Source organism: Anneissia japonica, unplaced genomic scaffold (assembly GCF_011630105.1).
Source record: "Anneissia japonica isolate Jap-2015-1 unplaced genomic scaffold, ASM1163010v1 scaffold199_len4679917_cov187, whole genome shotgun sequence".
NCBI lineage: Eukaryota > Metazoa > Echinodermata > Crinoidea > Comatulida > Comatulidae > Anneissia > Anneissia japonica.
This window is the reverse complement of record NW_022686322.1, coordinates 2,923,692-2,937,507: the sequence shown is the minus strand read 5'-3', so window position 1 is coordinate 2,937,507 and position 13,816 is coordinate 2,923,692. Positions and strand designations below refer to the sequence as shown.

Here is a 13,816-nt window from a genome sequence, read left to right as displayed (position 1 = left end):
ATCTGTATTGTCATAGTGGAAATGCATCCTCCTATTTAGGACACTATGCAAACAACTACAAAATTACACATTTTAGACATAGCGCATAGCGCTGTGCTACTATTTTCATGTAAGAATAATTCAGATGTAATCATATCACGCGTGATGTTGATGAGTTGCCAGAAGATGCTGCGTTTAGTAATATAGCTTGTTCTTGATGGTTATCAACATCCAAATCTATATAACTGGGATAATCTGTCAGCTCACTGTGGTTACGGAGTTCTTTCCAGATATTTTCTTTGATATTCTTGAGTAATTCAACTGAATAATAGCAAAAAAGTGACGTCATTGATGTTCAACTTCAATTCAATTAAAAAATAACATTGGATGTGCCCAAAACATTTAAAACAACTGACAAACATTTTTAATGATGATAATAGTAATGATAATAAAGCATTTAAATATTTAAATTGAAAATTCTAAAAATAAATACATAATTAGAATTACAAGGAAAGATAAAACTAAAATTACTGGTGTTATTAGTAAAATATCAATTAACATATGAAAATAATTTAATCAATATTATTATTCATTAAATAATTTTTAACTTTAGAAATGAAAGTTTGTTTGGATGGTAAATTAGTGATGTTTAGAGGGAGCGAATTCCATATTTTAGGTCCAGTGTATCTAATATTATGCTGAAATGAAATTTTTTTGTGTGTTTGGAAATGTAGAGTTATTCTGGTACTATAGTCATGTAATTCGTTATTAGGTGCAAATATAGAACATAAATGAGATGGAAGAATGGAGTTTTTTATATATACAAAAAAAAAAAACATTGTTGGAGTGTCTTAAGATCTTTGGGTTTTAGTAAATTTAGAGAATTAAATAAAGGTTCTGTACTAGTTCTTGGTGGGACGCCAGAGATTATTCGTATGATTATTTTTGGAGTATTTGAAGTTTACTTAGATTCGATGGAAATGTGTTACACCATACAATATTGCAGTATGACAAGTATGGACAAACAAAGGAACAACAGAGTTCGGAGAATATAATTGGGGAGAAAAAATGTCAGTCCATATTGTATTATACCAATAATTTTTCTCGATTTTGTTTCCAATTTCCATGATAGACGCCTATCAATGAATGTTTCTACATAATAGTACTTTTTCCTTTAGCACTAGCTGCTGTGACAATTTCAAAATAAATTTATCATTGTCTAAGTCAAATGGGGATCTACACAATAGATATAAGAATAACTTAGGCCTTTTGGTTTTGTTATGGGGCATGGTATCGTTTTCTTTTTACCTTTAGAGGAACACCCTCTACGCCCAAACTGGGAGCCACACCCTTAGAATGGTGCTTAGCACCAACTATTTGGACTCCCTGTATTTTTTTCCTGGCTAAAACCCTGGGTTAGCTTCAAGTTATTTTACTGTAGACAGAAAACAAATATTACGTTTATTATATTCAAAGTTATGGCTATAATAAAAATTAAATGAAAACCTACCGAAAACCATAAAAAGAATGGATAAGTTGAGAAGCAGAAGAATAAACGGTGTAATATCATGAAGTACAGCAATCGTGTGGTCTGCAGTGTACAATGTCTCATCCAAATCAACAATCGCGCCAACCGACAAGTTGACAATTATAAAGATCAATGTCAACAACTGGAACCTCTGATCTGATTTAACCTTCATTGGTTCAAGGTACAGGTGTAAAGCAATGAGAATGACAGTGACAAATAGCGAATAAGACAGGTTTGAAGATTGGTCGTCCTTGAAGTTGGCGATGAGGGCGAGAATTGCTTTGTTGTACATCTCAAATATTTCCCAATACCAGAACTTGCTGTTGTATTGTCTACAGAAGAACTTCAGTCCCATAATTCTATGTCGTCCGTCTTCAATGCGCCTGTGCCGTATGTATTTATAGTATAATATGATGACAACAGAAAATGGAAATCCGACCACGTAAACCAAAGAACAATAAACAATGTTCTTGTTGGTATTATACACGGAACCATTGTTGAATCCAACGTCGATGGAGTAGTCAGAAGTTAATACTTCTTTTGTGTATTTTCCATCTGCTGTTACATCAAATATACGAATAGACCACGGTCCTACCGCCATGATATTGGTGCAAGTGTTTGCGTATGTCAAGTACAACATCAAAACTGCGATGGACAAGCACTTATCTTTAAGATGATGGACCGAATAATCGCCCCTGCATCGATTGGCGACGTGCCAAGTAAGGAATGCACCAGCTGTCAAAAACATGATGATGAAGGGTGTGGCTATTGCAATATAGAGAAGCATATACGCGTCCCAAGAATTGTAAAATATACATTTTGGGCTTAGAATATTGATATAGCGTATAACGTCTAGATATTGAAGACTTTCTCCAACTGATTGGAAATCATTCGGCCAATGAATTTCATTCACTTGAGCTAGTATTCCAAGAATTTGATAGAAATTAATAGCGATCTTTATATGTGTCACAAAAGAATCCATGTGGTTTATAGGCCTATTTCTACCTCTTCCTTGTTTTTCCAATTTCCACACTACATATCCAATACCTGAGAATACGACCATGACTACAACAAATTCAATGATGATAACAGCAGTATGTTGGCATTTATAGCAACTGTTGAATAATTCGTAATAGTTAGGACTGCATGCTGCACATAACCAGCCAGAATAACCCTCCGAACAGCTGGCATTGATACTGCCGCCATTGCAACTTTTTGATCGTGGGCATTTATGGCATGCGGGTAATATTCCATTGTATTTGGTATTCTTCAAGTCATTTGGATTGCTTTCATTAACGATATTTCCACTTATCTGTTCAATAAAGTTTTTATATTCCTCTTTACTCCCAAAATTTGCAGGGAAGTCCCAACACCACCAGTAACCATCAATCAATGTCTGAAAACCTTTTGTGCAGTTGATACCTTCAGGGCAGAGTTGGCATGAGCCGTATCGTTCAGTTCGATGAAAATTCTTAAGACAATCGCAGGAATTAAGATTCGCCAATTGGTCAGTCTTTGTTCCAGCTGGACAAGTTTGACAATCAGCAATTGAGCCAGCACCAGCACTCGGTGAATAAGTTCCAATTGGACATCTTTTACAGTTACTACTGTAATGCATGTGATCTGGCGTATAACTTCCTAGCTGATCTTGGTAGAAACCACCTGAGTAAAATTAAAGGTTAAGTCAGGTGGGACCTTTTTAAAAATTCTACCACTGTTCTATTTAGTTATAGAGCAGTGGTATTTTTTTTTTTATCGCGTTGTTATTTTGTTGATTCACTGATCTTTTGTTTTGATTTGTCAATGATTACATGTTTTATTTATCGTATTATAAAACACTACACTAAAGCTATTAACCACCTCATTTCAACTTTTTTTGTCAGGTGGCTCCTTGTTATATTACCATCGAGCCCCCGCTCCCCACTCAATCTTTGGGGCCCCATCAGCCATGACCTCATGTCAAATATCCTATATAGGCCTACGCAATTTACCATGCACATGACAATAGCAGTGGCGGTGCTACGGGAGAGTAAGGGGGCTAAAGGCTTTACACATCCCTCCCCCATCGGGGAGAAAAAATTCTTTGGGGAATAAAAAAAATTATATGTATCTTTTACACAATAGTAGACTTTAAAAGCGATTAAATAAAGCTTTGAAACTCTTAAATTGTCGTACACTTTGCTCTCATTTGAGTCATCGGCCCCGCCTGTCTGGGACCTTGGTCCCTGTCGGGGAAATCTTAGCACCGCCACTGGACAGTGGCTGCAACTTTTTGTCACGACGACCAACGACGGTGAATAGGGGATTCGACCAACTGTTTTAGGATAGTGGGTCGAAATGTGGCATTGAAATGGCATTGGCAAACTGGGTTTCGGAAAAAGTAAACTTAGCATATCTTGCATTCGGAAAACTGAGTTTCGCAAAATTGGTCAAACACGGGACAAAAGTTAATATGCTTCGGTTATTTTTTTTATTTTTTTATTTTTTTGCTTAGGATTTATGCATAAAATAATAAAATTGCTCTACAATATTTTGTTTTTAAAAGATAATTTAGACAATATATATATATATATATATATATATATATATATAAACATATAATAAATATATATACACTGTATGCGCATATATGTGTTAAAATTGTACGCATGAATGGTCAGGCTGTGTTTCCCCAGGCCCTAACCAGGTCAAACAAGTTAGGTATGGCGCGCAATAAAAAGTGAGTAACCCAAATTTATATTTATATTTATTATGGAACTCAGGCTAGCTTATGATGTAAGCTAATAGCCAGGTGCTACAAACTAATCAAAATTGATTGGAAATTGAACTTAAGAATATTGCCAAAATTGTTTTCCAATGTTCCAAAAGAAAATGGTTGCTTGTTAAGATTTCTAAAAAAAAAATCAGGCATGTTAAAGTGTTTTATATATTGCTCTGTTTATGCATCTAAATTACAGAATTAATTAATTAATTACTGAATTCACTCAAAATTGTGGTATTTTATTTTTATTTGTTTTATTCAATTTCCAGGTATATCTTGTAGGCCTATATTAAAATCACTTTAGCACTTGAAGATAAAAAGTATATTTAATTCTCTGATCTATAGTTTAAGAAACGTTTGAAAATAATATATTCAATGTCACCAACAATGCTCTATGCAATTTATCTTTAATATAATCGTTTCCGCTTTCAACACAGTGCTGTGTTACCCACTTCGACTCCGCTATCATCTAAAGTCAAATGCAATGCAGTCTCGTATACATTTATATAGAGTGATGTATGCAAATTAGGCTTGCATTTTGGCTTATGCAATGGGCTTCATTTTGATTGGTCGGACCTAAGCAAACTTCCCGCCTTCGAACCATACACTGTAGGTCTGCTATAACTTCCTAGTGGTTGTAAAACGACAGACTTTCAATACAAACCCCTTGAATTGATATTTGCTACACTAGTAAGTACTGTTTAATAAAGAATCGTGAATAAACAATTGCACACTGATGCCTCCAAAAACAATATCTCAATAATAATAATAATGGTAATAATAATAATAATAATATTATCATAATTATTATTATTATTATATCATTTTTATTTTTATTATCTCTTTGTTTTTGTTTGTTGGTCTGTCGTGTTGCTACTGCGTCGGCGAAATTTGGTTTCAATATTTTTTTGGAAATGAAATAAAAGGAATCAAAAAGAAAGAAATTTCTTCGATTTGCTTCCAGAGATGACAAGATTGGAATACTATAGTGATTGAGTTGTTTGAAATGCTGTTGATTGTCAAGGCACTTGATCGGATCGGCATGGCAGTCTTTGTTTTAGCTTTAAAGCTGTCCTGTTTGATCGTAAATTAAACGGTATTATTTCCACTCACAATAATTTATCGCAATATTACTTACACAAAAGTGAAATTCAAAAAGAGGAGAAAAGCAAAAACCTCTTGATTGATTTTAAAAGTACTGTGCATGCAAAAAGACTAAATTAATGAGTGTTTTAAGTTTATCTTATTTGTTTTTTTCATTGTTCGAATTTTGAATACGTTACAAGCTAATCAGTAGATAAACTAAATAAATCATTATTTTTATGAATGTTAGTTTGCACGAAATATATAAGCGGGCATAATTATGACTAAAAAAGGATAATTTTTATGATGAGTATTTCAGTGGCAGATTCAAGGGGACTAGCCGGCCCACCATCACTACTTTTTTTTTTTTCGAAATTTAAAAGTGGAGAAAAACTAAAATTATATTCAAATTCAGTCTGAGAGTGCCATTTCCGTCCAACTGGAGTTGCCATAATCATAAATTTTCTTACCTCAGCCCCAACCATGTTGGGGCTGAGGTGGTAGTCCAGCTACACTCTCCATCTGTAAAAGTTCCTCTCTGGGCCCAGCTCTATTTAAAATTACTGGATCCGCTACTGGATTTTAAAAATTTCGTATGGAAATAAATGTTAATTGCATTGCTTAAAATCAATTAACTATATGCGCCAGAGCTTCCGGGGCTTCGCCCCTGGTCCCCAACCATTGCTTGGGCCTACGGCCCAAGGCTTTATTTTTCATCTCGTCCCCCACTTTCAGCCACCACTTTCAGCCACGGATCGACGCCTTTGGACCCAGCAGACCCAGTTTACACGTAAAAACTAAATAATGGGGACCCATTTAAACATTTTTACCTATTTTACGCATAAAATTTAAGTAACATTCATTCATTAATTCATTCATTCATCTTTTATTTCGGAATTTCATGTCCATACAAAAGAACAACAGTTAAACCAATACAAATACATATAAATATAAGAGAAAAGTGAAAAATAGACTGAATCAAGAAAAACATCAAGATCAGGAAATCATCTTAATGGACGACAATGTTCCACTTATTATACATTTTAGAATTGGAAAGAGCATAATGCTTAATGAACAAAATGATTGAATTAGAGGTGATTTTCACACGGTTCCTGAAACTATGTATAGAGTTTCTAAGATACTCGTCAAAGGACGGTACACCATTGGATACAAACATAAAACTCGCACTACAGTGCCTCGGTTGTCGCAGTAATAAAACGAAGGGCATTATTATAGCAGACTTTTAACGATCTTATAGTACCTTTGTTATATCTACACCAAAGAGTAGAACGATACATACTAACACAATAGCATTTAAACAAATAACATTTTTTAGTCGTATGGAGCATTTACCAAATTTCCTACTAAGAGAGTTAGCTCTTACACATAGCGAACGGTGTTGACGTTTAATGTCACACTCATCACTAATGTTATTGTTTATAACGTGACCAAGGTAGGTAATAAAGTAATAGAGTAACGTGGACCCATCTTTAAAAATAAATGGACCCAATTTCATGCGTATATAAACTGAATAAATGTGGACCATTTTTAAAATGTTGACTTTATTTTATACCTAAAATCTAATGTAGACCCATCCCATGGTTAAATTTTGTTTTTTATATTTAAAAAATAGGAAAAATAATTGAAGGAAAATTACGCGGGACAGTCCCGATTGTCCCAATAACAGGCTACAGCATTGGCCGTGACGATACAGAAGCGATCAACGCTCGATTACGAACGTATCGCATTCTGAACAATTATTCAACCAGGACATTTGAATATACCACTATGCACTCATTGACAGCGGCCAGAAACGTGACTTAAAATTTGGTAACGGTAGTGGAGCCACAGGCTTATGTGGTGGAAAGTGCCGGAGCCCAGCATGCTGCCTTTTGTGGATTACCTGCGTGTAAATTGCCTCATTGAGACAGCGGCGTTAATTTGACATCAGTGGGTGAGACCACTTGAATGTCACCATCTCCTGCATCGCTGCTTTATGTTGTTGTTAAGCGCCTAGAGGTTATTAACATTAGGCGCTATATAAATATTTATTATTATTATTATTCATGTCTACTTCTTAAATATATTATCATCATGCACGTCGTAATCGTCATTTGCATTTGCATATTGGTGAAGAAATAGATACCAAAAACCCGATGTCATCTATGTTTTGATCTACTAACGTACACTCAAGGAGGTTAATACAATGAGAAGACCCTCCTCTTGGACTCCCAGGGGACAATTCCTGTGAAACGAGGAGAAATATATCTTTACTACGGCCAACCTATATTTAGAGGACACCCCTTAAGGGGACGGAGACACTTTCTCAGTGTGTTACATGGTTTAAAAAAACCCTGTTAAGGGGACACTTATTGTCATTATTACATCGAAACAGCCACAATAGCCTCAACATTCATTCAAATTTATATTTTGAATGAATTCAACAATAAACTAAAACAAACCATCAAACCAGAATGTTATCCTCTCAGTATGTAGAAAAGACATTGGTGTACATGGGATACTGTACTACACATTACAGTCTTTTACTTTTGATCATTAATCATTTACAGGGGCTCTACTGTTACTCCATGGTGTAATTTCTCACATGCAAAAAATGACGTTCCATCAACTTAAATTTGCGAAAAATCATGACTGTCCATAAGCCATTATTAAAATTAGGGCATATCCGTGATTATAGAATAACAACATGTTTATTCATAGAGCACCTTCTTTGTTTCAAGTAATTAGGACATGCACATGCCAGGCGAACAGAATAATTACAACTTTCTGGTCAGGTAGGACGCGCCGTAAATCAGGGTAGACCTACCGCTCATGCTTAGTATATCACTATGTGTATGTTCTGTTCATGCCATACCTTTTCTCGACAATCTGAAGCTATAATATCATGCATGCTTTTCAATTCACAGGCGTAGCAGCACAACATTAGTCGATCGTAAACACCATCAAATGGTTCTAAACAAAACTAGATCAACCGACACGCAACAAAGTTTATGCTGCTGTATCAAAAACCAGTGCCCACTCGAAGGCAAATGCCTGACAAACGAGGTATAAAGGTATCCACACCAGGTGAAGTCAAAAACTACATAGTTCTTACTGAAGTAAATTACTAGATTCAACCACCACATTTAAATTGCTGAGTAAACATAACGCTACTGAACTCCCAAAAATCATTTCATTTAGCACAAGTGCCAAGGAAATGCCAATAAGCGAACTTAATCACTGTCCTACGTGGCATATCCATTTAACAACAGGGGACTTAACGGACCAGTACATCGGGGTAACCCCTACTCTCGAAGGATGTGCTGGGTTCTTTAAAGTGCACACGAGCCAAATGCGTACACTGGGCCTACAGATTAATGTACTTATCCAAGAAGACTTGTTCCACCACCGGAACCATTGGCGAGTGAGCTGTTCGAACCAGCGCCTATATTAGAGCTGAAGGTTACGGTGCCCCTGACTTAACCGCTCGGCCAATCAATTCGCCACTAATCATCATCATCATTTTACTCCCCTAGCTCTAAGAAATGTAACTTATGTCTACGGGAAAAATATTTTATAATCACTAGTAATAAGCTCAGATCTTTTAACAAAAGGACAGGGCTGGTTTTTCACTGTATCTGCACCTTGATAGAACGTACCTGAAGATCTCTTAAAGCCTGCAAATTTAAGCAGTATTAAATTCATGATGTAACCGATGTTTTCCTGTTTGTCATTTATTGTATATATATATATATATATATATATATATATATATATATATATAATATATGTATATATTAGAGTAAACCGTCAGGAATGAAAAAAGATAAAGAAAAAAAAATAGGCTCCCAGCGGGAACGTGTGTCTACTGCCTTATACAGGAGTTTGTTTTTTTTTTGTTTTTTTTTATCTTATGTTCTTCAATATGCAGATGTGTGTAGTATTGTAGTGTATCTGGATTTTTCATGAAAATGTTCTTTCATAACAATGTATAGGCCTACTACTATATTACACTAAAAAACACTTTTAAAATGAGTAACTCTTGGAGTTACCACGTTATATCGTTGATCACGAATAGTACCATGTTCAATCAATTGCTTTATTTAAAAAATCACTCAAAACGCACTTATTCCAACAATAACATGAAGCGCCACTGATAATTACTTCGGTTTTTTAAATGGCGCTATATAAGTTCTTACCTTATCATTATTATTATTATTATTATTATTATTATTATTATTATAATTATTATTATTAGAGGGCGTCCTTTAAATGACGTTGAAAGGAGTTTCGAACGCAATTTTGTTTGAAGTCCGAACGCTATTCGATTATGAATAGAGCGCCCGCTACCTCGTGGTAGTAGTACCCGTCAGGGACGTAGCCAGGATTTTGAAAGGGGGAGCCGTTATGCAAATTACGTTGGACCCCGGCGGGGTCAAGGAGGCGAATAGAGGATAAATTGAAAATTGAAATAGACGCATTATAAATAAGCGCAAAAATAATTATATAATAAATCAACAGAGGCAGATCCAGGAATTCGAAAGAGAGGTGAACCAGGGAGGGACTTTCACAAACCGAGGAACCACCCACCTCAGCCCACCATGGTTGGGACTGAGGCAAGAAAATTTATTACTAGGGCATCTCTAGATGGTCGGAAATTACACTCTCGCACTTCAATTTGAATATATTTTTCTCTTTTTTTTTTCCTTAAAAAAATGAAGGGGGGGGGGGCCCCTTAAATCCACCTCTGCTCAAAACATTCTTTATCCACTGCCAGAATAGTCATAATCACGAAAAATGGACCTGAAAAACCAGATCACATCCTAAAAACAAACAGCAGTCACTAAGACATACATCAGGAGCCGATTTGCTGGAGTTCAATGTCATACCCAGGGAAGGGCACAGACCTGTTTTGAAAGGTGGAGGGGGAGGGCATTTTGTGAGTCGACACCCACCTCAGCCCCACAATGGTTGGAGCTGAGGTGAGAAAATTTGAGGAAATAGTACCTCTAGATGGCCAGAAATGACACTTTTAGTAAAATTCATCATCATCACATCACCATTAGTCAAAATGAAGTGCCGACCAAAATATGAGGGGGGCGTGGAATTTATTTTCGGTGGCCACGCCCACTGAAAAATATTGCTTCTTAGATTCCCGAATACACGTTAACCGTGACATCATAAGCAGAAGCATAAGCCTAGCCTATTTTTTTTTGCTTCGAAGTTTTCGAATGGTGGGGGGGCGCAAGCTTTTTGTGGGGTGTCACCCCCCCCCCCCCGATACGCCGCTGGGGCTGAGGTGAGAAAATTTGAGGAAATGGTACCTCTCGAGATGGCCGGAAATGACACTTTTACATAGTAAAATTCATCATCATCACATTACCATTATAGTCAAAATGAAACGCCAACAAATTTCTCATGATCTTTTATCAGGGATCTACTATCCAGGATAACTGGTACCCGTCATGCCTAAACCGGAATTACACTTTTCCGCCATCTTTAATCGCTACATCATGACATAGTGTCTACGCCCCTTGGGGGTAGTAGACACAAAAACCAAAGCAGTAGATACACTCTCCCGCTGGAAGCCTATTTTTTATAATGTATTATCACCTGGTGGACATGCGAAGCACACGTTCTTCTTATCCGTTCCAAAGTGTCCTTGTTTGCAAGGCGTGCATTGAGACCTATCACATATCATTCCATTTAAGGTTATAAGACGCACAGCTTGGAAATCAAATATTATTTTAGTTGTATTTTTCACACAATAGCTGAAAATAATAATTAATATATTTCATCTGTTTATTAATTATTAATAATCATTAGGATTATACACTGTATTTTAATTGTTATTGTAAGCATAGTTTATTGAAGTGATATGTGTTAATATTTTAAGTGCAATTGTTATTACGAATATATTTTAAGTCTTGCATGGCGAATGAACTATATTGGTTTTATGCTTTAAGTACACCAACTGATGTATTTTTTTAGTTCTGAGAATCCAAATGTCTTCGCTTAAAAGCAAAATAAATCAATTCAGATATGTAACATATTATACCACATGGTGTACCGAAAGCATATAATCATCACGTACTTTATATGTATATGTAATTTCGTGAAAACGCCAAACGCTTTGCAATTGTGTAAGAAATTATAATACAATTCCGCTTTAATGAAACGTAAGGATATCTTCTCTTACTTCCTGAGTAAACAAAAAGGCAGATCTTCCGAACTAAAGTCCTTAAAAATTGAACCAAACGAACGTAAATTGATGAAAAAAACACATTTTAAGAAAAGAACTAAGGATTTAATGGTATACATGTTTCGTGTATTCTCTCCAACCCATCATCAGTACAAACAGAAAAGCAAAAGAAAAAAAAAATCGTCATTCTTAACTAAAAGTATATATACAATGAATTAAATGAATATTAAGGAGTTTAGCCAAAGTATTACCAATTAGGGTAACGAACGATCGTTATAAACTATAGTCATTATGCAAGGTGTGTGGAACATCTTGCATACATTAGTACTGCATACTAATTAAACAATTGTAAGCTTAGGTGTTTGAGTTGAACGTTAAGGTTTGGATTGTTCCATTCAATATGTAGTGATTCTTTTATTCGTAATCTAATCTCACTGTTAATTCATCAATATATGGAAGTTTAAGATATGTTAATTTGTAAGCATCATCATTGTCAACCTTGATTGGTGTCGTTTGTTATACTATCGTCAATTTATTGTTTGCAAATTTTATCAATGACGTAGGGGTAACCATTTCCTAATAGTATTCCTTTTACACTTGTCAACCCTTCCAACTGATTTTATAAATTCTGTCAACAAGTGAGGTTATTCAAGTTTTAGAAGCAGCATCGCCAGATACATTTATTGTTGTAAACGAGGATCACTAAGGAGAACAAGCGAGCACTACTATCAGCACGTTATTTGCCCTACTCGTGAGGATTCCATTCTTGACTTGTGTTATTCGACTGTCAAAAATGCCTATGTCTCAACCCAATTGTCATGCCTCGGGGATCATAATTTAATTTTATTGAGTCCTAAATACTTAACATTGGTGAAACGAGAGAAACCAAGGATCAGCACTGTTAAAAAATAGACAAGAGAAGCGATAGAACAACTACAAGATGCATTTGATGAGACCGACTGAGAGGTCTTTGTACTAACGACTTAAATTAACTAGCTGAATCTGTTTGTATGTATATTAATTTCTGTACTGATTTGCTCATCCAAACGAAAAGAGTTAAATATTTTGCAAATAATAAATCTTAGATAACCAATGAAATAAGAAATATTATAAACAGAAAAAAAGAAAGAGTTTAAAGAGAATAACAAAGCTAAACGCAAAGATGTTCCAAAGGAACTAAAATGTCCAATACTTAAACTTTAACTTTAAAGATAAGGTTGAAAGGAAATTTACCGAAAATAATATGAAACAAGTATGGCAGGGTCTAAAATAAATGAGTAATTATACAAACGCTAAACATAAATCAGTAAGGCTACCAAAGATTGACAGAGAATATGCAAATTAGTTAAATGTCCTTTTTTACCGGTTCGATGTACAGTACACAACTTTTCAAGGAAAATTAAAGAAAGATTTGATAAGCTAGAACTAGCAGACGAAGATTGTGTAAATAAAATTAAAATTGAGACAAATATTGGAGATGTATATAAATATTTTGAAAATAACAATGCTAAGAAAAGTCCGGGACCTGATAATGTTAAGCTGATTGTATTAAAAGCATGTGCAATGCAACTTTCTTACATTTTTTGTTACTATTTTTAACCTTTGTTTTACAATTAAAGCTCTGCCAGTACTATGGACAAAATCGTATCTTGTATCTTTGCCAAAGGGTCGTGTAATTAAGGGTTCTTATGACCTCAGGCCAGTTGCTCTTACCTGTGTACCTTGCAAAATTTGCGAAAAGATTGTTATGAACCATTGTGTCCAACCCATTGTCGCTTCACATAGCGAGCCCATGCAGTTTGCATATGGAAACAATAGAAGTACAGAGGATGCAATTGTAGTCAAATTGAATGCGCACTTATATAAAACCATGGAGGTATTATTGAGAAGGAGATCACTCGGCAAAGCTACGCACACGCAGCGCTATGCAAATGAACCAAGATCAAAGTTGCCGCAGCGCGTAAAGAACGTTTGCGCGATGCCTTTGAAGTTGTCTCTTATACACATCTAGATGTGTATAAGAGACAGCATTAGTACTCATGACGAAATGGAGAGCACCTTCTTTTCTCAATGCGCACTACATACTGTCAATCACTATGGCTGCGCAATCTTTTTTATTTTGAAGCTGATACATTCATCTCTCATAAAATATCAAACATATTAATGTTTTCCACTAAGAAAAGTTTCGAATTTAATGGAACATTTACATGACCTATAAAAGTATAGTATATTTCAACTTCAATTTTCATAAATTGGCCTAAAT

The 13,816-nt window shown here is 35.3% G+C and overlaps 1 protein-coding gene across 2 annotated transcripts in view; it reads right to left on the bottom strand.

The window, feature by feature from the left end:
* Positions 1-6: 6 nt before the first annotated feature.
* The window catches only part of LOC117115949 (putative leucine-rich repeat-containing protein DDB_G0281931), a 17,589-nt gene continuing 3,779 nt past the window's right edge, over positions 7-13,816 (bottom strand). The window contains exons 3-5 of one of the 2 annotated variants that reach the window (XM_033259846.1): positions 10,965-11,122; positions 1,490-3,169; positions 7-300 (exon numbers count right to left, since the gene is read on the bottom strand). In XM_033259846.1, the coding sequence (XP_033115737.1) occupies positions 131-300; positions 1,490-3,169; positions 10,965-11,122 (2,008 nt within the window). In that variant the 3' untranslated portion in view covers positions 7-130. The remainder of the gene's footprint in view (positions 301-1,489; positions 3,170-10,964; positions 11,123-13,816) is intronic. The other variant, XM_033259851.1, reaches the window with a different exon arrangement.